This window comes from Nelumbo nucifera, chromosome 1, assembly GCF_055504915.1.
Source record: "Nelumbo nucifera cultivar China Antique chromosome 1, China Antique-T2T, whole genome shotgun sequence".
In the NCBI taxonomy this organism is placed as follows: domain Eukaryota; kingdom Viridiplantae; phylum Streptophyta; class Magnoliopsida; order Proteales; family Nelumbonaceae; genus Nelumbo; species Nelumbo nucifera.
In genome coordinates this window covers 86,646,282-86,670,406 of record NC_142649.1, presented here as the reverse complement: position 1 = coordinate 86,670,406, position 24,125 = coordinate 86,646,282, and the positions used below count along the sequence as shown (strand labels likewise).

The following is a 24,125-nucleotide window of genomic DNA, read 5'->3' as shown; positions in this document are numbered from 1 at the left end:
ACAAAGAAATGAGAAAGGTGGAAGACTAGTTACAATCGGAACCTGAATTTCTTCTCTTCTTCAGTGTCGGCTTCTTGATGGGGGTGAAATAATAACCAATAGACAATAGAACCGGTAAGTCAGGAAAAATCTGTGTAGGCATCCATCCATTTATAGGGAGATAAAAAGTGTCAAAGCAAAAAACCTTCAATGCATAAGATCTAATATTGATACTCATATGCCCTAAATCAGCTAGCTCATTGCACCTTGCAGCACAGTCAACAGTCAGTAAAACGGTTGGAAAGCCTATTAGAATTACTTATATCTTGCTCATAACAAATTCATACACAAGCAATCTGCCGATTGCTCTCATAAAGGTTATCCTACTTTGTTCCAACATAAGATCCCAGTTTTGACAAATCTGGAACAAAAAATGATAATTCAGAAGATCCAGTTACAAACACAAGGCTCCCTGGAGCCCATTTGATGACTGGAGGTTCGCTTTCAGCACTCATCCAACTAGCAACCTGGAAAAGTAAAACCAAGAGCCAGTATTATTTGAATTATAAATCAACCCTGCTAATAAGGCTGCAGCAGTCTAGCAAATGACACTCAAGTCAACTAGTCTAGTGTTTGCTTGCAAGAATTCCTACATTTTTAACAACTTACAAGAATAAGCTCCAGTTTGAGAGTGCTTATTGTTAAAATAAGTGCTTATTCAAATAAGCACTTACCAGTGTTTAGGGAAAAAGTGGTTCTTTCAAATAGGAGGGGTAGGGTAGGTATTTTATAAAATATGTGGCAGGCCAAGACAGGTGCTTATTCAAAACGGGCCTATTTCCATGAATAAGCATTTACTGGGGCTTATTTACCAAATGCTAATAAATGCTTGCTGGTGTGAACCCAGCCTCAAATAAGTTCTTATTCCAATAAGCGCTTAAAAATAAGCACTCCCAAACTGGGGGCTAAGAGAATTAAGGGAGAAGGGAAGTGGAAATCAAGGAATAGCAGTACAACTGCACATCAATCTAAAACATTTATTTTCAGTTATGACACATCTACATATATAACCTAACAACAAAAGGGCATACAGACAGTTTCTCTCCTTTCGTGAAATGGAATCTTTTCATTCATGGAATGGAATCTACATGAGTTTCTTATAAGTGAGCGTGTGGGTCAGATTCACACTTAACACATTATTTGAGCGTGTAAATAATCAATACACACCTCACCGTTCAAAGAAGCGACCATAGTTGTCAAGGCAACACCTAGGCGACAAGGCACCTTGGAGGCTCGCCTCACCCAGTCGCCAAGTAGTTTTGTGCACTATTTTATAAAATACTTTTATATTTTTTATTTTTGACATTATAATTATAAAATAGGCATTATTAAACTAGAATACTCATTTTATGTGTTTCTGTACTAATTTCTTTTTATTATTTTCTTATTTGTTAGGGTTTAATCAACACAAACATTGCTAACTGCTGCATTGAACCCATGGTTCAAACTTCAAAGTATCAATACACACCTCTGTATATCGGCAGAGGTGTATCAGTACTTATAACGATACTACCCCTATTTTTTTATTTCTTTGGTTTTCAATTTCATTTTTAAATATATATATTATTTTAAAAAATGGGTTTCCGAAAACACCTGTGAACACGTGTATTGGGGCACCAAAGATACAATACAATACACTTGATACAGGGCGTATCATATCAAAGTTTTGATTCTTGATTGAATCCACAAAGATTTCAGAACCTAAAACAATAAACAAGGGAAGAGCTTAAAATTTTGTCTAATCAACACATTTTCTTCTTACAGATCTTCCTCTTCCTCCACCTTTTCTTTTCTTCTTTTCCTATAACAGAAGTAGGGGTTCAGCCCCTACATTTTTTGAATTTTTTTTCCTTTGTTCCTTTTCTTCTCATAAAATGTTGATTTTCTAAACTTAAAACATGAAATTTATACTTCTCTTACGAAAACTATGGATAATTATTAAGGAAAGATGGTTATGGAACCTAGGGAACTACCCTAGGATATATGGTTTTACTTAAAAAAAAATCCATCGCCTAGGCGACTAGGCAACAAGGCGCCCCCCTGTCGCCTAGCCTCGCCTTGGCGCCTTAAAAACTATAGGTGAATCACCATGTAACATGTGGTAGATCAGACAGTGAGATCATCAAATCTGAGGGCTCGCTACTCAAGACTAACACTTGATTGAAGGCTCGGTGCTTGAGAACCAACGAGGCCTCTTCCCTTTTCCACCAATACTACAGCAAACCTACTGCCTCCATTGGACCATTTGTCACTGAGAATCGATTGTATTCCATTTACGCACTTGCAAGAAGCTTCTTCTTGTGGATCCACCGATCCCTCTCTTCTAGCATTTCCCTTTCCATTTTTCAGCCTTATTCAGGAGAGTAGTCATTGAAATTGAGCTCTTTCCCTCTCCATTATTTTCTTTTGCCTTGTTTCCTTCTTTGGGTGGTTTTCATGGAAGGGGTTTTTGGGTTCAGTCAGCAGTGGCCGGAGTAGTTTCTTGCTAGGGTTTTTATGTAGGGTTTCATAGTGGTGGTGATTGTTGGAATAGTTTTGACTAGTTGGTTGTAGAGAGGTGTAAGGTTTCGTAGTAATGGTGCTAGGGTTTTTTGTGTGCTGGCTGATTAGGAGGGTTGGTACAGAGGTGTGGGCGATGACGGTGGCAAGGTTTTGCAGCCAGACGGTAGAAATCTGGAACAAGCCAGATTTGGAAGGATAACAACAACTAACAGCGACAACAGATCTCAACAATCAGTAGCTCCATACAAGTATTAATCCTCTATTCAAGATTGTAGTTTATAGTGAAAGCAATTTGGTTGGGCCCAGCACCCCCACAGAAAATCAGGGGGTTCAAAGTCTGAAACCAATTCTTGTGGAGGGCAGCAATAATGAGGTTCGAAGTGGTAATTCTTGGATCTTATGGAGAGCAATAGGCGCGAAGACTAACCAACTCTCGATCAACCCATGGACAAAAAACTTCGGAGGACAACAGTAGCAATAGGCACGAAGACTTTCGAACTGGAAACTCAAACAGAGGGACATGGCTTGATAGAGGTGACGGAAAGAAGCAGAGGAGCTTGGACAAGATTGACTAACTTTCGACGAGGTGAAGTGGTGGAGAAACTTCATTCAAAAGGCTATCAGGGACCCGAATCAACACCTCAAAGACAAATACCGATCTGAACAGGGTAGAACCCTCCTCATTCAGACCCAAGAAAATAAGTGGGGAAGGTTCATACGCTTGAGCAGTTTGGATAAAAACTATAAATGGAAAAACATTTGTTTACCTGAAGAGCCTTCTAGCGGAGGTTGGATGAGATTCGAAAGTGTATTGAACTCCCTATCCCCTCCAAAGGCAAATCCCACCCCTCCTGACCTCTCCGTAAATTCTTTCCCTCAGCTTGAGAAAAAAAGCAAAGTTGTATAGGCAGGAGGGTCTGCTTTTATTTCAGTGATCCACCAAGATAAACCCTTCGGTCTGTGGAAGAGAGCGTTTGTTTGCACTTAGCATGAAGCTCTTTCTTGGAGGGAAGTGACACTAGGACTCTCAGCAAACCTCCACTCTCATGAGCTAGTAAGTCTCCACCCGATCGATGCTGATAGACGGTGGATTTTGCTCCTTCTGAGGAGCTAGTGCTAAGGTGGGTTAGCTTAAAGGAATTCCAGCTGTACGGAAAACCTGTTTCTCTGGATCGGTGGGTTCCTATGAGCAACGCCTCTCCAGACTCCCTAATCTTTAATGGCTGGCTCAAAATCCACGGTCTACCCTACCACCTCTGGACTGAGGATCTCTTCACCCTGATCGGAAGCTTGTGTGGTGGCTTAGAGGAAATTGACAGGAAAACTAAAGACCTTTCAACCTTGAGTTTCGCTCGTATAAAGGTTAGAAGCCGTGGTGTTCATGCGATTCCTCGATCCATTCCTCTGTTAGAGCGCGGAGTCTGGTTACCTCCCAGTCGAAGTGGAGAAGACGACTGAGTCTCCTCCCCAACCCGTCGAGTCAACTCACCTCCCCCTTCCCAAAATAGGAGCTGAAGCCCCTGCAGGAACAAAAACTATTTCTGGGCTATTTCGTAAGCTTGAAGGAAGGAAACTAGCAGAAAAAGCCTTTTTGGAGAAACCTAAAGAGTTACCCAAAAGAACTCTTTCTAGGCCTCTTGAAAAGAGGAGCCGAAAAAGCAGGGCGGGTCCCCTCTCGAAAAGCATTTTCAAAATTCAAATTTGAGTCAGAACTTGGGCCGGCCCCCAAACAGTCCTTACTGGACCCAGTACAGACGCAAGTGCTGGGCCGAATCTCCCCCAAAGCCCATCTGACAAAATTGGAAGAAGTTCTGCCAGACCCAAGCCCACCCGAGACCCCACCTTCTCTAACCAAACCGATGCCTGAAACTCCCCCAAGTTCAGGAAAACACAACAGGGCGGTTTTCAGGCCTCCGTCATCTCCAGAAGAGCCAAGATCATCCTCTATTCAAGGCAGACGAATCCGAATCAGAAGAAGAGACAAGTCCCTACGAAACAGAGGTCGAACCAGACCCCAGGGAGGTGGTGTTCTCAAGAGCTAAAGATCTGTTCTCTGGAAAGGAAGCATGGGGCAGTGTGGAAATATTTGAGCAGACAATCCTTGTACACCCTGAGTACGGAACAGATTGTGAACCAGCAAGTCTAGAGAGAGATGGAAGACGAGAATCTAGCCTTCGAAACAGAGTGTCCCTTACTCCCTCCTATACTTCTCCTGTCTTTCATTCTTTGCCTGCTCCAAATCCTGGTTCTCACCTCACTTCTTCCCTTTGTCTTTCAGGTTTGAACGGAGACCTCTCCCAACCGTGCATTAACCCAAGTATCCACAAAGAGTCAGAAGAAAGGCAGCTCAGTTCCGATAGACACAGAAGGGACAATAATCTGGGAAGAGAAGTTGCTGAAATGGCCAGGAAATTGGGGATAAGCAAAGAAAAGGAACCTACCCTCAATCAGGATTCAAAAAAGGGGGAAGAAGCAGTCCAGAAGGCTGAATTTGTGACCATTGGCAAGAGGATCTCTAAAAGGGAGCTAAGGAGACTTCAATGGGGAATGTCAGATCGAAAAACAACAAGGTCTAGGGCGGTCAAGGGAAAATCAGCAAGAAGAGCTCAATGAAATTATTAAGTTGGAATGTTAGAGGGTTGGGAGGCCAACTAAAAAGAAGTCTGGTAAAGGAAACTCTGAGAAGAGAAAAACCAGATATAGTCATCCTTCAAGAAACAAAAAAAGAAGTGGATAGGAAGCTGCTGAGAGCAATTTGGGGAATTCGTGGCAAGAAATGGGTTTTTCTTCCTGCTTTAGGTGCCTCAGGGGGAATTATACTAGCTTGGAGTGAAGAGGAGGTTTCAGGTACTGAAATAGACAGAGGAGAGTACTCAATCTCTGTCCTTTTCACTAATAAATCTGATGGTTTTAGTTGGATTTTGACTGGAGTATATGGACCTAATGCACCTTCAGACAAACAAAGTTTTTGGGAAGAATTGGATGCTCTTCATGAGTTTGACGAAATCCCTTGGGTTCTAGGAGGTGATTTTTAACGTAACAAGGTTTCCTCAAGAAAATTCCAACAGAAGATCAACAACCAGAAGCATGAGAGAATTCTCCTGTTTTATCTTGAGGCATAACCTTTGCAACCTTCCTCTCCATAATGGTCAGTTCACTTGGTCAAACCTTCAAGAGAATCCAATAAGCTGCAGATTAGATAGGTTTCTGGTTTCCGCAGACTGGGCAGAAAAATTTACAAATCTCCTCCAAGAAATTAGACCTCGCTGCACTTCAGACCACTGGCCTCTAGTTTTGAGAACAGACCTGGTTTTGAAAGGTAAACATCCATTCAGACTGGAGAAGATGTGGACCCATCACAAAGATTTCCTGAAAAATGTAGCTTTATGGTGGAAGGAATGCAAAGTTGAAGGCTGGGCAGGGTACAGATTGTTGCAAAAGCTGAAATTCCTGAAAAGAAAACTTAAGTCCTGGGGGAGAGAAGAGTTCAAATCATTCACAGAAGAAAAAAATGTCATCCTTATGGAGCTGGAAGAGTTAGACAAAAAAGAGCAGTTAGGAGATCTGGACGGAGAAGGAAGAAGCAGGAGAGTTACTCTAAGGAGTTCGTGGGAAAAGTAATCTGAAAAGAAGAAATCTTTTGGAGGCAAAGGTCAAGGATCAGATGGTTAAAGGAAGGAGACAACAATACAAAATTCTTCCACAGCTATGCATCAGGTAGACGCAGAAAGAATCTCATCTCAAAAATTAAGGTGGACCAGAGGGAAGTGGAAGAAGTAGAAGAGATCACTGAGACTTTTTTAAACCATTTCAAATCTCTTTACTCCAAGGAAAGGGCCAGGAGTTTTAATTTAAGAAACTGGGAAGGACCGACTCTAGCAAAAGACGAGAATTTGGCTTGAAAGGGAATTCGAAGAGCAAGAAATAAGAGAAGCAGTCTTTGATATGGACGGAAATAGAGCACCTGGTCCTAATAGTTTTGCGATCTTCTTCTTCCAGATCTGTTGGGAAGTAGTAAGAGAAGATATTCTAGAGGTCTTTAAAGAATTCCACTCCACGGGGATGGTCAATAAAGGAGTTAATTCCACTTTTACATGTCTCATTCCAAAGAAAAATGGTATCTTGGAAGTAAAAGACTACAGGCCAATAAGTCTTGTAGGGAGTGTGTACAAAATAATGGCAAAGGTGTTGGCAAAAAGACTCAGAGAAGTTCTAAAAGAGTTGGTTTCTCAAAATCAGTTTGCTTTTGTGAGAGGAAGACAAATAGTAGACAGCATCCTAATTGCAAATGAAGTTGTAGAGAAAGAAGGAAGAGTGGAAGGAAGGGCCTTCTAGTGAAACTAGACATTGAAAAAACTTATGGTAAAGTTGATTGGGATTGCCTGCTCCAGATCCTAAATTTGAAGGGTTTCGGTACAAAATGGCTGCAATGGATGAAAGGCTGTATTAGTTCTACCTGGTTCTCAACCATGATCAATGGAGAGCCCAAAGGTTATTTTAAAGCTAGCAGGGGTCTATGGCAGGGATGCCCCCTCTCCCCGTTCCTCTTTACAATGGTAATGGATGTTTTTAGCCAGCTTTTGGAGAAAGCTAAAAACCTTAATTTGATCAAAGGTTTTGAGGTAGGAAGAGATGCCATAAATGTCTCCCACCTCCTCTTTGCCAATGATGTCATCTTATTCCTGGAAGCCAATTCGGAGAACATCTCAAATGTGAAAAGAATGCTTCAGTGTTTTGAATTAGTATCGGGGCTGAAGGTAAATTACACAAAGAGTAGCCTAGCAGCAATAAACCAGATCGAAGAGTCCCTGATGGAGAATTTCAAGGAAATTCTGAATTGTCGAGTGGAAAAGTGTGAAAAGAAGTTAGCTACTTGGAAAAGCCGCTACCTATCAAAAGGGGGTAGAATTACACTTATTAAGGCCTCCCTTGCAAACATGCCTGTCTATTTCCTATCAGTATTTCCGATCCCTGCAAGAATCAGATCACAGATTGAAAAAATCCAAAGAGATTTCCTTTGGGAAGGCAGAGGTGTAAAAAAAGGGCACCTAGTAAATTGGAATCAGGTCTGTAAACCAAAAGAGGCTGGAGGATTAGGACTCGGGCATCTAAAAGAGAAAAACATTGTCCTTCTTGGAAAATGGCTGTGGAGATTCCCCACGGAATCAAATTCTCTATGGGCAACTATCATCACCAGCAAGTACGGGTTAAATGTAAACGGTTGGGATTGCAATCTCCGCTCAAACCGATCAGCTTTCTCAAATCCCTGGAAAGGTATTTCTGCTATCCACAACCTCTTTATTTCTTTCATCAGATACAAGGTGGGTAACAGTACTAGAATAAAATTCTGGACGGGTTTGTGGTGGAGCAACTCCACATTAGCAGATTTGTATCCCAGGCTCTATAACCTTACTCTAAATAAGGGTGCAACCATCTCCCAGTGCCTTCCCCTTTCTAGCAATGGAAGAAACCTAAACTTGAATCTCAGAAGACCCTTTAGGGATCCGGAGATCAGTGAGCTAATTGAACTCCTTCTTTCTCTCAGTGAAGCCTACATCTCCCCAAATTCCTAAAACTCCCAAGTCTGGAAACCCCATCCTGGAGGTGAGTTCTCGTCCAAGTCTTTCTTCGAAGCTCTGGTTGCAAGTACCCGAGACAGTGACTTCCCTTATAAGAAGATCTGGTGCAAGTTTATACCCTCAGGAGTGAGTTTCTTTGTTTGGGAGGCTTCCCTGCAGCGAGTGAACACTTCTGAGTTACTGCAGAAGAAAAATCTTGGAAGCTTTATATCTCCCCTCACGTCTGTACCCTTTGCCTACGTGAAGGAGAGACAACAGACCATCTCTTCATACATTGCCAGGTAGCAAGCAGCATATGGAACTTCTTTCTTCATTTAGTTGGCTTCAGTTGGGTGGCTCCTAATCATCTTCAGGACCTGATTTCTCAGTGGCAAGGAAGAGGTTTGAGCAAGAGAGGTAAGACCTATTGGCTGATAATTCTGCATGCTGTTCTTTGGGGAATTTGTGAGGAAAGAAACAATCGGCTGTTTGAAAATAGGTCAAAATCTAAGGGTGAGCTGATCAACCACATCACTCACAACTGCAACTTGTGGGCCTCTAGTTCAGAGAAGTTCACAGGAGTTATTTTCAATGATCTCAGAAGAAACATATACAACTTCCTGGTTTCCTCCCCTCCTACCCTACCCCCCTCCAGAGCTCCCTCAGTTAGAAGGGTAGGACTCTGGACTCTTAGCTTTGATGGAAGTGTTTATGGTAACCCTGGAGCCGCCGGCATAGGAGGAATTCTAAGAGACGAGAATGGCCACACCTGCTGGGTTTATAGTGGTCCAATTGGGATAGCCGACTCCACAAAGGCAGAAGTGTTAGCAGCTCAAACAAGGATTCGCTTAGTCAGCAAACTGGGCATTCAAAGCTTCTCAATTGAAGGTGACTCAGCCAATACTATAAGATGGTTGGAACAACAAGAAGCCGAACCTTGGAGACTTAGTCACTTCCTATCAGAGGCAAGGGACCTCCTGGCTCATATGAATGTTTCTCTATCCTGGATGCCAAGGGAGCTAAATGCAATTGCAGATGGTCTTTCATTAATAAAATTAGTTAACTTTTTTCAAAAAAAAAAAAGTATTAATCCTCTTATTTCTTCTTTTATTTTTTGACCCTCTTCTTTTCCTTTCCCGATTTCTTATTGTGTGCTTTCTCTCTGTCCTCCAAAATCTCCCCTTCTTTCTCCCTCAATGCTGAATTTTCAAAAACTCCCCATCTTATTTGTCCTCTCTCTTGGGTGACAGGAGAGGCTTGGCCCACAAGCTTATCCTTAGGTACAACAGCCAATGCCAGTCTCCCCCAAAACTCTCTTTCTAGAGCCTTCTCCAAGCTCCCCTCTTGCTCTCATGTTCTCTTACATTCTTACCAAGAACTCTCAATCTCTCCTTAATTTCCCCCTCTTTACCACTGCCCAAAAAATAGAAAACAGAGAGGACATAAGATATCATTGCATTAGCTCTTTCACTGAACTAACAGCTTTCTTCACCTCACCTTCATTCTACTGCTGCTGTTGTTTGCATTATTTTAGCGTTTTGGATTTTTTAGGGAAGGACGACCAACAAGGAGATGGACAATCAAAGAAGAAACCCAGATAAACAAGGTCACATCTGCGCAATCGGGTTATGTATAAGATACATATATGATACATAATTTGCATCCAACCATTAGACTCATGTTTTGCCAACCTTTGTGCATAACATGTACTTGCATCGTCTTCGTACTTTCATGAACTCAAACTCCAAAATCAGCATGTTTTTTCCGTATGGAATTGTAGAGGAGAGATGGAGGAGGGGGAGAGGGAGAGAGAGGGGCTATTTATGTTCTTAGTGTGGCTAATTAATGTTCTTTTTTTATTTGTTTTTGAAAGAGAAAAAGGTTTGTTAGCTGTTTCTCTCTACAAAGTTTCAGCTTTGATTTTCTTTTTTCCTTAAATTTCAATCATGGTCACCTCCATCAATTTCTTATTTTTATACATCTTTTTTGTCAATATCTCATTTCCTTTACCTTCTAGAAATTTAACTCATCAATTCATATCATTAACTTTGTGCACTATTGAGTAATGAATTTCCACTCTTTTTTTGCTTCCCTTTTTGCTATATGATAGGACTTGCTCCTACTAAAATCTTCTCTTTAGGATTTGCAAATTTTTGTCCAGTTTTTATAATGTTTTATCTGAACTTCCCTTTTAAGCTATGCATTTTTCACGTAGCTGTTTCACCATTATCTCCTATCTGTTATATAAATAGTGTTTCAGAGGAATTTTCTTTTAGATGTATCATGGTTTATTTGATTCTGCACATTTATGAAGGTGGGGTAGGGCATGTGGATTGTAGGGGTGGGGTGGTGACAGATAGGGGGAGAGAGGGTTGGGTGACAAAAGAGGGAAGGGCCTGGAGGAGAGGAGAGAAAGAGAAGGGAGGGGAAGTGACAGGCATTGGAGGATTTAATTTTTTGTTTACCTTATTATTTTTATTGTACATGAGTCTTTATAGAAATTCCTATCTTATTGTCTTCATATAGTATTCTTTCTTTGTCACTGCTCCTTGTTTTTTCTAAGATTGTTGATTGTTTCTCACTTCATTGTGCATGTATATTTTATAAAACTACTGACTTATCTTGAAGTTTATTTCATATTTTATGGTTTGGTTTTTAATTTTAGTTGTTCTGTGTTTTGTCTGTTAGGTGTTTTTCAATACTTTTTCTTAATCACATGTTATAGTCTGTTAATGTTCTTCATTTTAGAAAGATGGCATTTTTAATGTTGATCTAATATTTCGTCTGCCAGTGTCGTAAGAAATGATACAAAGATGCAGGTCAAGTTGGTGGCATCCTTTTTTCCTTTACAGTTCATACACCTATCCAAGAGAATGCAGGTCAAAATGGTAAAAGATACAAGGACCAGGCCATTTAAAAAATCTTTACAAATCCAGGCCCTGGGGTTCATTTGAGCGGTCGACTATATTTGCATACGTATTTAATTTTAGTAATGTTTCTACAGTTCATTCTTTCCTCTCTTGAGCCATCTCCAAATATAAAGCCCTTTTGGTCATGATGCTGATAAAAAATCTTTACAAACAGCCATTTAAAAATGGTTTGAAACCTGTACTAGATGATCAATTTCAATGATTCTGCCGTTGGGCTTTTTCAAAAAAAAAAAAAAAAAAAGGTTTGAAACCTACGTATGGTAACTTTTTGGATTAACAAGCTGAATGCATTAACATATTGAATGCACTCGACATGTTTATTTATTTATTTTCTCTTCTTTGCCCATGCTCATTTCCGCTAGTGGCAGGTACTAATGTAACAACAAAACCAAAAAAGTAAAATTCGGTGCTTGGTCATTGAAGGGGACTCGGAGGTGGTGATTAGGTGGCTGAAGGAAGACAGCAATGGCTTGTGGAGCTACAGAAATGAAAAGAAAAAAAATCAAATGGCTAAGTAGGCATATTGAGGTGAAGTACAGTTGGGTGAAGAGAAGTGCTAACTCAATGGCTGATGGGTTAGCCAAGCAAGGGGTGCTCAACGATTCTTTGTTTTGGGCTAATTTTTATCTTTCTTTCTTGTTCTCTGTTGTGGGGGAGTTAAGATATTTTACCTCCCCTTTCTTGTACTTAAAGTTTCACAATTTGTATAATCTAATAAAGCATCTTGTTATTGATCAAAAAAAAAAAAAAAAAAAACAGAAAAGTAAGAGAAAACAAAAGCAGATATGCGGTAGAATCAAATAGAAAAGTTTTTGCATCATACTTCTTTTCCAGTTCTGACATTCCAGGCATAGACAGAACCATCCCCTGAACCTGAAAAGGAGGAAAAGCAGATCAACAAAGCTTACAAGATCATTCCAATTTATGAGCAGTCTGAATAATCTTTTGTTTTCTTTTACTTGGATTTTTTCTTCCTTTTTATGCAAGTTGAATAAAGGGGCTTGTCATATCAAATACTAGCATGGACTAAATCCAGGATAATGCTTCAAAAGTGACTTCATATGCTAAAGAACACCCTGATTGGTACCAATAGTCATTTTCATGTTGTTTTATTTTTCTTGGGACCAATAAAAATCTTTTTCTGGCATAAAAGGGAGCCTATAGACTGGATCCATGCATTCATTAAATTAGGTTTATTTTCTCCCTAGGTGATGTTGCCAGTGGGCTCACTGGAAAAAAGAAAAGATTTCCTCAGGAAAAAAAAAAAAAACAGAAAGAAATGATAGAGGACTTTGCATTACCTGATATAATAAACATTCCCTCAGGGCTGAAAGATGCCTCCAAGGTGGAGCCACTTGAAACTGGCATAACATTATGTGTGGATAGCTACAGTAGCAGAAGCTTAAAGTAAGCATATAAGAGATTCAACTACCAGCAGAAAAAAGGCTAAATCTAAGCAGAAGTAACATATTGCCTAGGGTAATACACCCTTAGGCAGGTATTGTCAAATTTAATGTGAATAAAAGCTTCAATATTAAGCTTCCATTCCTAACAAGCTGGTCATAATTTTGGCTCACTCAGTCAAATCAGATCAGCTGCTAGGTCTCAGTATCATAACAAACTGGAATAGGGATGAAACAGGTCAGATTGGATTTGGATATTGGTAAATCCAGATCTTATCAGATAAGAAATTTAGATATCTGAATCTGATCTGATCCAAATCTCAGTAAACTTAACATGTACATAAACCCTAATATAAGCCTACAAATTTAAACAAAAAACATGCAAACAATAACTATATAATGTTAGTCTAACCTAATGTCTTCATCCACGTGAATCAATTTCACCTTAACCAACATTATCATTGATCTGAAATAACAGACCCTTTAGCTTGGAGAGGTTTGAGTTCTTTTCTCTTACAACAGCAATGAAATAGACATCCAGTAAGCATAAGAATTTAGTTTATTATATAAAATATGGCATGATGTAGTTCTCAACTAAGTTAGATCAGGTTGCAGGAGATCTCAATGCAAGCCAAACCCAGACAATGATGTAGCTGTCAACTAAGTAGAGACTGATGTCAAAGAAATTGCACAAACGGTATTGTTTTCTGAAATGTTGCAACTTGGGAGCAGGACTCACCAGTGTACCACGGAATGCATCCAGTACATGAACATGCCCCTCCATTGTGGTCAAAAGCATAAGTCTCCCATCATTACTGAATTTTACTACATTGGCATCAGATGTATCTCCCCCAACAGAAAAGATGTCAAAAGGGCCCTGAGGACAACAGGAGTGCTCAAATAAGTACAAATAAAAATTGTTGAGTTCAGAAAAAAAAAAAAGAAGCAACTATGCAGCTACCAACCTTTTCATATTTGCGAGCATCAAACAATCTTATATAACCTCCAAAGGCAATTGCAAATATTAATCCTTGCTCATCATAAGAAATTGCAGGTCTTCCTTGTACACGTAAAAGGCCCTATGGTACAATAAATAGAATCATAAATCAACTCAAAAAAGTAGCAAATCTCCATATTGGATGCAAATTTGCTAAGGCCACAAACCTGACACTTCTCAATTCGTTGATCCCAAAGTAAAACAGTCCGATCAAGAGAGCCAGAAATAAAGCATTCTTTTCTAGAGCTGAAGCTGAGTGATACAACCCTAATTAAAGAAGACATCAGAAGAATAATCACCAGTGTATTATACTGGGCATAAGCACTAAGTTAAAGATAATTGTTATCAAGCGAAGAAGCAATACCTGTCATGGTGTCCTTTAAAGTACCGCAAATACTTGTTGTCATGCAATGAAAGAAGCCGCAGTGATTCTGAATAAGTTGATTAAATAAATGAGTTTTCTAAGAAAAAATTTGTTGGGCAAAAACCACATGTAAATTAACTTACCATCCCAACCATTTTTTGAAGAATATATAACTGTTGTTTGATGACAAGTGAAGCAAACAAGATCAACACCATACTTTTTGCTATTAATGGTCTTCAAGCATCTGAGAGGATGGAATGGTTCTTATCATCAAGAACAGTAAAGGAAAAGAAAGCACTGGAAAATTTGCATATAAAGAATGCAACAACCACCAAATTTCGATTAGGATGGAAATGCAAAAAAACAAGGATAGTGTAAGTAGAAACTGAGACCTCCAGTTTGGGTTTCTAAGAAATTTCTAAGTAACCGAGTTGGGAGGTCAACCAATGAAGATAGCTTTTTTTTCCTGATTTTACCAGTTCAACTGAATTGGGAGGTCAACAAATGAGACTGGCCGAGGGTGAGGATCTGTTGCAATGTAAATTCTTCAAATTGGAAACTTGACTAGCACCCCCTAAGCCCCTTTACTAACACGTAGATTACAAATGCTAGTATGAAGGAATCCACTAAGTTATTATGAGCAACTTTACACCTACTAGAGAACATTAAAATGTGGCTTTCTTTAGTAAATTTCTCCAAAGAGCTTCACTTTTGTATGTCTTCCTAAATAATTGAAACAACAAAAGCCCTAAACAGCATACAACAGAGAGTTGACAAGCATATCTTAAATGAAAGTCAAAATGAAAGAGGAATACGTTCCACTGGGTACATCATAGAGGCGAATTGATTCATCATCACTAGCTGTTACCAGATAACTTGATGTCTTGTGAAAATCCATTGAACTGATTCTACCATTCTGCAAAAAGTAGTTATCATGTTAATATAAGATTATAGTTAAACAATCGGCAAGAAAAATGAAGCATATTCTGATGACTGATGATGAACTGATGTACCACAAAACAGGAAAACCAAAACTTCAGGATATTCTTAGGAACAAAGCTAGTAACATTGTAAAAACCAAAACCCAACAGGCTCCAAATTATAATATATATAGCTCAAGCTTCTTGAGTTCAGCTCAGAAGTAAAACACCTATAGACAGGTCAGAACTCAGAAGTGCAAATAAAGTGCTACATGCTGGTTGACCTATCAATTCTATTATTATGAATAGAATCAAGATCCATAGGAAAACCATAAACTCCAGCTGGAAAACTAAACAAACATGAGATGCAAAGAACATTTAAGAGAAAAAGGTAAACAGTAACAAATTGCCCATTCAGATGATTTCAATAAGCATATAGAGCACAACAACAAACTATAGGTATGTTCCCTATTTTTAATATATTTACTTCTTTTTGTAAAATCTTTCTCCTTGGTAATGCTTAAGCAGCAAGTTAGGAAACACTGATAATTGTAGTTTTTAAAAGGGTTTCTCCTACGTAACCCAAACATTTCTTATTCTAGTAAGGGTTTAACATAAATTCCAATAACAAAAATAAAATAAAGAAAAGACAAGGTACAAAACTAGGTCATAATCAAATTGATTTGAATCATTTGAACTGGATAATTAGTAAGGTTCATGAAACAAATCATAAGATACACATAATAATTATAAATTGTAACATAACAGCATCATGTCCTAAGTAATATACCCCTGTTATTATTTCTAAAAGTGGTAAAAGAAAATAGTTTCCTTCCTTTTCTCACTTTTGTATGCATGTTTTGTTTCTATGGATAATTGCATTATTATCTATTCCAGATATGGTGGAAATTTTTCATCCTCAGATTGATAGGCTAAAGCTGACACTATAATTTCAAGGTAGTAGTGCCCTTCCTCATTGGTTTGCCCTAGACCAGTTGTTGATAAGTCAATTCAACAAAATTTTCAGAGTAAAATGAAAAGAAGAAGAAGAAGAAGAAGAAGAGTTGAACATAATCTAGAATTAATAAAACAAGCTTTTCATCATGTGGTTTCCTTTTGAAATATCATGGTATTAAAATATATTTGGTTACAATCAACCAATTTAGAAGTGTCTACTCACAAAGCCTACTTGCACCTGTAAGTTATGTACACAGGTTGTGTAATTTAACAATTCAACCACACAACAATCATATGGTTTAGAGACAAATACAAATGCAGTATTGTATTTGGATAGTTTACATCATAACAAAAAGGATAAGTAGTTTTTTTTTCTTTTTTAAGCCAATAACTAGATTCACAAATTAATAAACCAAGTTGATGAATAACTTTCTTTTGGTAAAACCAAGTTGATGAATAACTAAACATTAGTAAATTCACCACCCAAATGATAAAACACTGAGCCGAGTCCACTCAATTGATCCACAATTTAAGCCAGAAATCGTGATTTACGAGCCAACACTAACAAGCCGAATTATGATTATTTAAATACAACCATATATGCACCCAGGGGAGTTGAAGGGTAGTCCGAAGAGGCAGGCATTGACGTAGCGGTGTTTATAGAGTAGAGAACATCCTAGCTATTAATTGGGGTTTAAATGACCCAAATTAGAAAAGTTAATAAAAACCCACCAATAACAAAGCTATAAGAATCGGTAATCATATGACATGAAAACCAACACGAAAACCAGGAACAATTTTGCACAACAAAAATTGGTTTAGTTTTTTCGTCTCAACCAAATAAGCGTGTAATAACAATTAGGGTTAAGGTTCAAAAGTAAGGAAGAATTAAGGGCAATTGATAATTAGAAACTCCCTCTCTGGAAAATTAGCACTTACAAAACATAAGAAAACCACTGAACATAAATATAAATCTACCGATCAAACCTATCGAGAGAATTGAAGATACTCACATAGTCCTTGAAGACCATACCAACTTCCATGCTTTGGATGATTTCTTCTGTGAGCTCCATCGATACCTTATCTTCTCTTTCGATTTGTCCCCCTGCAAACAAGGAATATAATACAAACCCCTCAGTCCACAAACATCGAATCACAAATTTAAGAGTTCTAAATTGTGCACCATACCTTAGTGGGCACCGCGTTGTTTTCCTTACCTAGCATCGTGAATCTAAACTCTGCGGCCTCAACTCTGAAGCTTTTTCGTTCTCCAATGGAGGGAAGAGTTACAGATAGGCAAAGCCAACCCACCTGGTTTTCAAATTGCCAAGGTTTTAAATCGAGAGCAAGGGGCTATTAAATTGCTACCATACGCACTGAGAGCTGAGCGCAATGTTTTTGACTATTCGCACATTTTCTTGCTAACTCTGCAGAATTTGATAGATCCGATTTCATTTCTCAAAAAAAAAAAATAAATAAATTATTAAAGAAAAACATAGAAAAACAAAAAGTACAAATAATTTTACGTGATAAATTTTGTGATGACGGTGATAATATATAATATGTTTTTTATATTTTTATGTTTATAAAAATTTTCTTATTTATCACATAAGTTCATTAATAAAGAGATATACTCAAATGTTTTTTACATAATTTATATATTTTTGTATATTTTTATGTTTTTATCTTTTTAAAATTTTATTATATATTATAATTTCACGAGTTGATACATCTGACCTAAAATGTTGAATTGATCTACCACTAAACTGGAAAAACAATTTTACTTTTGGGTTAATTTTATTTATATCATCAATAAAAAAGTCTAAAACAATTCTTGTTTATCGTATATAATTTTAAATATGATTAATATAAAATATTAGATATGTGAACAAATGTTTTCTATAGAGTTTCTAATTTTTTTCATATTTTTTGTATTTTTATCTTTTTTAATTTTTATTTTAATTATGAAATCAGTGGTTGACAAATATGACCTAAAAGGTTGAATTGTTGACCTAGCACTAGGAAAACAATTTCATTTTTGTGTTGGTTTTATATTTTATATTTTATTTCAAACATCAATAAAGGAATTATTATTTATTACACTTATTTTTCTTTAATATATGATTAATATAAAATATTATATTGGTGCCTAAATGTTATTTACAAAGTTCTGTATTATTACATAATGTTTTTGTGTTTTTGTTGCTGCCTAGGATGGCTGAGGGCAACAATGTAATTACGCTTCTGAGACGAGGGCTTGCTAAGGTGTCCGAAGGCTGGTAAAGCCAAGGGCCTATAAGTTTGACCTGTAGAGGAAGAGACACATCAGAGGCCCCGAGTGTTATCCCAGGGGTGGAGACTCCGACAGTCAAGTTAGCAAGGTGAGATATAAGTGGTCAGACAAGACCTAAGTAGAATAGCTCAGACGAGGTCACAAGGAAGGTAGAGCGCTTAGAGCAGTAAATGCCAAGATGGATTACCTCATAGTGATGCCACTTATTTATAGATGAACTTGCATGGAGTTAGTTACGACCAAACAGCCAGGATGCAATCTACCTAGTGCCACACGTTGCCATCTTAGGTCTGCCATGTGCGCCCATGCCATTGGGTCTGCCATGTGCGCCTACATCATTTGCCCCCACTCTCAAGGCCGTGGTAGACGTCTAGGTGAGGACCTCGGCTTCTACCAAAGAGAGTGTATTATCCTTGCTAGGAGGTGCTAAGTGGCTAGCTTTGGCGAGGACCTCGGCTTCGGCTTTGGCTTTGCTAGGGAGAGCCTTGTCTTTAAGTGCAGAGACGTCGGCCTCAGCTTTGGAGATAACCTGGCTTAGGAGCATGGAGACGTTGGCTCTAGCTTTGGCTTCATTGAAGATAACCTAGCTCAAAAGCATGCAAACGTCGGCTCTGGCTTTGGCTTCATTGAAGATAACCTGGCTCCAGAGGCGTTGGCCTCGGCTTCAGAGGGTTTCCCTTGTCTTTGTGGTAGCTACTTTGCCAGTTCCGCCTCTTGAGAGAGTTGTGGAGGACTAGGAGTGTAGAGGCATTGGCCTCGACTTCTGAGAACTCGATACAGTGCATGGCATGGGTACAAAACGCATGTGCTCCACAGTTGAGTGCTTCATAGAGGTGTTGATGGGTCTGGCATCGGCCTCAAATGGTTGCTACCGTATGGGGCACAGGTGATGAGAGGGCACACCATGGCCGTGCACGAGACGGGTGCTGACGTCAACGAGTTGTGGCTGTACAGGAGACGGGTCTCGATGCCAGGTACTGACCATTTGCGCGACAAGTCTCGACATCGAAGGGTCAGGACCGTGCCTGAAACAAGCGACGGGTCGTGATCGTACATGAGACAGGTCATTGCATCATGATCGTACGCGAGATGAGCAATTGGTCGACCGGGTCGAGTTGCTTCTGGCTTTGGATCGGTGAGCGAACTGCTTGACTCAATGAGTGGACTGATGACTCGCTCGGTGTTGTTTCGTCTTCCCATGGCAATCGACACATGTTGGGCATCGATTCAGACTATTAAGGCAGTCACTCTGTGACTGTTGGATCAAAGATGATCTAAGTCGTCCATTTTTCTTTAAATGGGGCACTTAGTTGAGTTAGTCTTCACCATTTGCCTTCGAGAGCTAGAACCTTCAGAGACCTCAGCCTTCGACTTACATCACCTTTAAACTCTCCAAGACCCCATCCATTAGGTAAAGACCCAAATAATGGCCATATCTTACTCCGACTCTGGCCCTAAATGTTTTGAGTGTCCTAAGGAATCGAACGCTTTCTTGCTTCGTGCTACCACCTCGGCTAGCAGTAGCGAGAGCTATGCAAGTGAGTCTGAGGGCCCTGCTCCAAGGCCCAAGATCCGTGTGCTAAGGGAGAGGACTGCCCCTATAGGCGCTGAGTGCAGCCGACGGGGTGATGAGTCTCCCCATGAGAGTGTCGGGTCGATGAGGTCGAGGGATGCCGATGGTGCCTTGGGGTCACCCGATGTGGTGGAAGGTGACAAAGCCCCAGAGCCGAGCCCAAGGTTGGTGGCTGAGTGTGCTGCCCGGGGATAGTAGTGGAGTGCTTTGCATGCTTTGAGCTAGATAGAACGCTTAGCATAGAGCAAGTGAAGGCTCTTTCTAAGTAATATTACATCCCGAAGGGGTACAGACTTAGGGTCCCTGACACTAGCGATTAGTCGTGGCAGACAAAGGAGGGTGAGGTGTGCGTTCACGAGCACTAACTCCAATTTGGCCTTAGGTTCCCCCTTCCTCCCCTCATCCTCGAGTTGTTGAGGTGTTACAACATCTCCCTAAGCCAGTTGACCCCAACACCGTCAGGACCATTATCACCGTGATGGTGATGGCTCGACTCCGAGGCACCGAGTTGACAACGAAGATCTTCCAGTGCATATTCGTCCTGAGGCAACATCGCTCCGAAGCGGGTATTTACTACTTCCAGTTCCAGGCGCGTCATGGGAGGGTGGTCGACAACCCGTCATCCATGCATAACTGGAAGAAGAAGTATTTCTCCGCATCTTGCCCCAAGGGTTGGTCATTCAGGTTGGATTGGGGGAAGCCAGACTTGGTAGCCGAGAGGATCTTGCCCTACATTCGAAACGAGGAGGCTGTGGTGATTGCCCATATTCAGGTGTCGGGGAAGATCTGGGCCGAGCCCCTGGTGGAGGAGGAAGCTTTAGTGTGGGTTGGCCTCAGCCCCACTCGCCTCGGTAGGAGAACTCTTACTATCGACTTAACACGCCGACTTGCTTTTTTGAGTAGGTACTAATGTGTTTTTTTTTCCTTTTGCAGAGATGCCACTGAATGCCAAGGACTTGTTGTTGGAGGCAACGAGATCACTAAAGAAGGCCCTTGGCGAGGGCCAGTCAAAGAAATAGGCACTGAGGGGAGGGGCACCAGCCAAGAGGTTACCTCGGCCGCTAATGCAGACGGATGCTAGTGCCGAGAGGGGGAAGAGACCGGCAGAGGGAGATCGCCCCGAAGAGGCCTACCGAGCCGCTTCAACCCTCGAAGGGTAAGAGGCTAGCTAGCAAGGATCGCCAAGCGGAGGATGGCGAAAAAGGTGCAAGCACACCGAGGGAGTGCTTGGCCGAGGGTGTCGTTGGGGGGTATCTCCACTCGAAACCTCATGCGTCGTCTGAGCCGCGGGATGACGTGCATTTGGTAGTGCAACATACTTTCCATCCCTAGTGAAGTGTGAAGGATGGGGACTCTATCACACTAGGGGTCAGCCATGCTCTGATTATTGGGACGGTCCCGCCGGTCGACAAGCTTGCCTTGACGAAGAAAGGCGTGCAAGGGGTTCGGGACGCCCTTATGGATCACATGGCTGAGGTAAGTAATACTTGCTTTCAGTCACTTAGATAAATTTTCTACTTCTCGCTTTATGTTGCTAATGGAGGCATTTCTTTTGCAGGTGTCTTGCTATGTTGTCGGCTTGTGCGACAAGAGTCCATCGTCTTGGTCATGCGTGAAGAACGGGACTTGATGAAGGTCTTGGAGGCCAAGATTACGACCGAAAAGGATCTAGTGAAGACCTTGAAGGACACACTGAAGGCAGATAACAAAAATTTCAAGGTGTCTAAGGAGCAGAGAATCCTGGCCGAGGAGCGGCTTGAGTCTATCGAAAAGAGGGCAGAGCAGGCCGTGGAGGCCTTCAAGGTGTCTGCCGACTACGACAAGGCGCTGGCCGATTATGGAGCTGCGTCGTACTTGGAGGGCATTGAGGACACCAAGGCCCAGGTGCTCGCTTTGATGCTTGACTTCAACATCAACAAACTTGGGCTCTTTCCTGAGTTGGAAGCCGAAGTTCATGCACTAGTTGAGGTCCCTACACCAGCTGAAATGACTGAGGAGAACGCTTGAGTTGCACTTTCTTCTTCTTTCTTTTTTCTTTTTTTTTGTTTATAATTTTGTAAGGGGCTCGGCCTCCCCCATCTGAGGCCATTTTTTGTAAAGCACACAAATGAAATCAATAGAAACACTTTTTTTTTTGCATATCTTGTGCCTTCTTTACTTGCATTTTTTTCTTTCTTTACTATGCGCTTAGGGGTTTATAGGAGTGGTCACGAGCCAAGCTCTTCACGAGTTACTCGAGCTCGGGTCGTGAAAAGCTTGGCTTGGCTCATGAGGCTCGCGAGTCGAGCTCGAATAGCTACATATATATAAAAAATAATAATAATAATAATAATATAAAATTATAGAAAATAATATATATATATATATATAATATTTTTATTTTATATATAATGATAACTAATTATTATAATTCTTAATTTTTTAAATATAAAATAAAAAGTATTTTTTTATATATAATTTTTTTATTTTTATAAAACATTTTTCTCAAATCGAACTCGAGCTGAGCTTTACGATTTTTTGACTCGAGCATCATACTACCTTGGCGAGCTGAGGTCAAGCCTCGTACTATTTGGCTCGGCTCAACTCGAATCCACCCCTAGGGGCCGATGCCCCCTTCCGAGAGGTCACAAGTAGCAAAGAAGTCGGTCATGGCTTGTTACTTAGACATTCGCTTAGGAAACTAAGTTAAGGGAGTTCAGTCGAGGCCGATCTATGCCACTGAGGGCTCGGGGCCCCTTTCCTTAGTGGGAAGGAAAGGGAGGAGAATGCCTTAGCTCTCCTGGCTTGTTCCTTGGGGATTTTGGGGTGTGAGCCTGCGGGTAGCCAAGGCTGTGGGGACATGCCTGACCGAGGTCACGAAGCACTTCTTGTTTTAGCGAAGCACTTAGTCGAATTTAGTGTGTTTGTTTATGGTAGGCCGAAGTCTTTGGCTGATGCCATGGCCGAGGTCCCCATGGTTTCTTGCCTTAGCGAGGATGTCAAGTAGGTGTATGGCTCATTAAGAGCTGTGTGCCTTGGTCATCCTCCAGTCCGAGTGTATAACCTTGGAGAAGGTTGTGTGCTTTGGCTAGTTGCACGACTAAGGGGTCCTGGCAATTGTGTGTAGTTAGGACGTATACACTAAAGTTGAAGCCGAGGGGGGAGGAACTTTGCACTTTTCCATTGATAAGCCTTCAAAATATACAATTCATTGGTAATACATTCGGAGATATTTAGAGTTCCAAGTCCAAGGAACCGGTCTTCCATTCAAGTACTCGAGTCGAAAGGTGCCATGGCCAACAACTTTCTTGATTCTGTAGGGACCTTCCCAGTTGGGGCTGAGCTTTACAACATAGGGCTCAGGCACCATAACTTTTTTGAGGATGAGGTCTCCTTCCTTGTAATGCCTTTCCTTCACCCAAGAGTTGTAGTAACAGGCTACCATTTGCTGATAGGTCGCAACCCTAAGCTGAGCCTGCTCTTGGATGCCTTCCAATAGAACCAAGTTGACTCTCAATTCGTCATTCTCGGCTTCATTGTACGCCTTAGTTCAAAGCGTCGGTTGGAATGGCAGTCTCATAGCCATAATTTAAGTTGAACGGGGTCTCACCCGTGGTAGTTCGAGGTGTCATCCGGTAGGCCCACAAGACGCTATATAGCTCATTGGCCCAGAGGCCTTTAGCTCTGTCAAGTCTTGTCTTCAGTCATCCAAAATTGTCCTGTTGATGACCTCGGCTAGGCTATTAGTTTGGGGGTAGCCTACCGAGGTGTACTGTTGTTTGATGTTGAGGTTGGCACACCATTCTCTGAACCTGACATTATCGAATTACTTGCCATTGTCGGTGACGAGCATGTGGGGGATGTCGAAGTGACAAATGATGTTCTTCCAAAAGAAGTTCTGGATCATCTTGGTCGTGATGGTGGCCAAGGGCTCAGCTTTGACCAACTTGGTGAAGTAATCAATGGCGACGATGGGGTACTTTCTATTCCCGATGGCTTGAGGAAAAGGGCTGAGGAGATCAAATCCCCATTTGGAAAAGGGCCATGGACTGCTGAGGGATGAGAGAGTTGTGGCTGGCCGATGGGAGATGTTGGACTGTTTTTGGCATCGGTCACACTTCTACACTAGATTGGTTGTATCATTTTTGAACTATTGGCCAAAAATACCCTTGCTTTAGTGCTTTTTGGGCCAAGGCTTTGCCTTTGAGGTGATTGTCGTAGATGCCTTCATGGATCTCTCAGAGCACATACTCATCCTCCTCTTGAAGGAGGCATCGGAGGTAGGGAAAGGTGAAAGATCTTCTATACAATTTCCCTTCAAGCAAAGTGTAGTGGGATGCCTGCCGTCAGACTTGTCTTGCTTCATTCCTATCAACGAGCAATTGCTCATGTTGTAGGTAGGCGAGGATGGGGTCCATCCAACAGGGATCGGCTTGCATGGGTAGCACCTAGACTTCTTCAATGTTGGGTCGTGCTAGCTTCTCAACACAGATGACCTGGTGTGCTTGCCAATTTGGAAAGGGCACCAGCCCTCATGTTCTTGGTTTGTGGGACATGCATCAAGGAAAAGCATTGAAAGTGGTGGGCAATGTCTTGCACTTTGGATAAGT

General features: G+C 40.9%; 1 protein-coding gene across 4 annotated transcripts; it reads right to left on the bottom strand.

Moving 5' to 3' along the window:
* Positions 1-263: 263 nt before the first annotated feature.
* On the bottom strand, positions 264-17,130 carry LOC104599549 (Transducin/WD40 repeat-like superfamily protein). Of its 4 annotated transcripts, none has more exons than XM_010262130.3 (11): positions 16,888-17,130; positions 16,684-16,775; positions 14,609-14,709; positions 13,937-14,037; positions 13,794-13,860; positions 13,597-13,696; positions 13,398-13,511; positions 13,172-13,309; positions 12,331-12,415; positions 11,853-11,902; positions 264-506 (listed from the first exon to the last, which is right to left on the bottom strand). In XM_010262130.3, exons 1-11 carry the CDS (start codon positions 16,892-16,894, stop codon positions 363-365), a joined length of 999 nt encoding a protein of 332 aa, XP_010260432.1. In that variant the 5' UTR covers positions 16,895-17,130; the 3' UTR covers positions 264-362. The 4 variants fall into 4 exon arrangements, with proteins under 4 accessions (XP_010260432.1, XP_010260433.1, XP_088743617.1 ...); XM_010262131.3 differs by having other exon boundaries at positions 16,859-17,086; XM_088887491.1 differs by having other exon boundaries at positions 13,597-13,681; positions 16,859-17,086.
* Positions 17,131-24,125: the final 6,995 nt, after the last annotated feature.

What these genes read in the sequence shown, in the direction of transcription:
- LOC104599549 (XM_010262130.3), bottom strand. An exon ending in TATGATGTACCCAGTGGAAC is followed by an intron (nt 14,038 to 14,608) that starts GTATTCCTCTTT and finishes CCATCCTCTCAG; the next exon opens with ATGCTTGAAGACCATTAATA. An exon ending in ATGTCAGAACTGGAAAAGAA is followed by an intron (nt 507 to 11,852) that starts GTATGATGCAAA and finishes TTACTTTTCCAG; the next exon opens with GTTGCTAGTTGGATGAGTGC.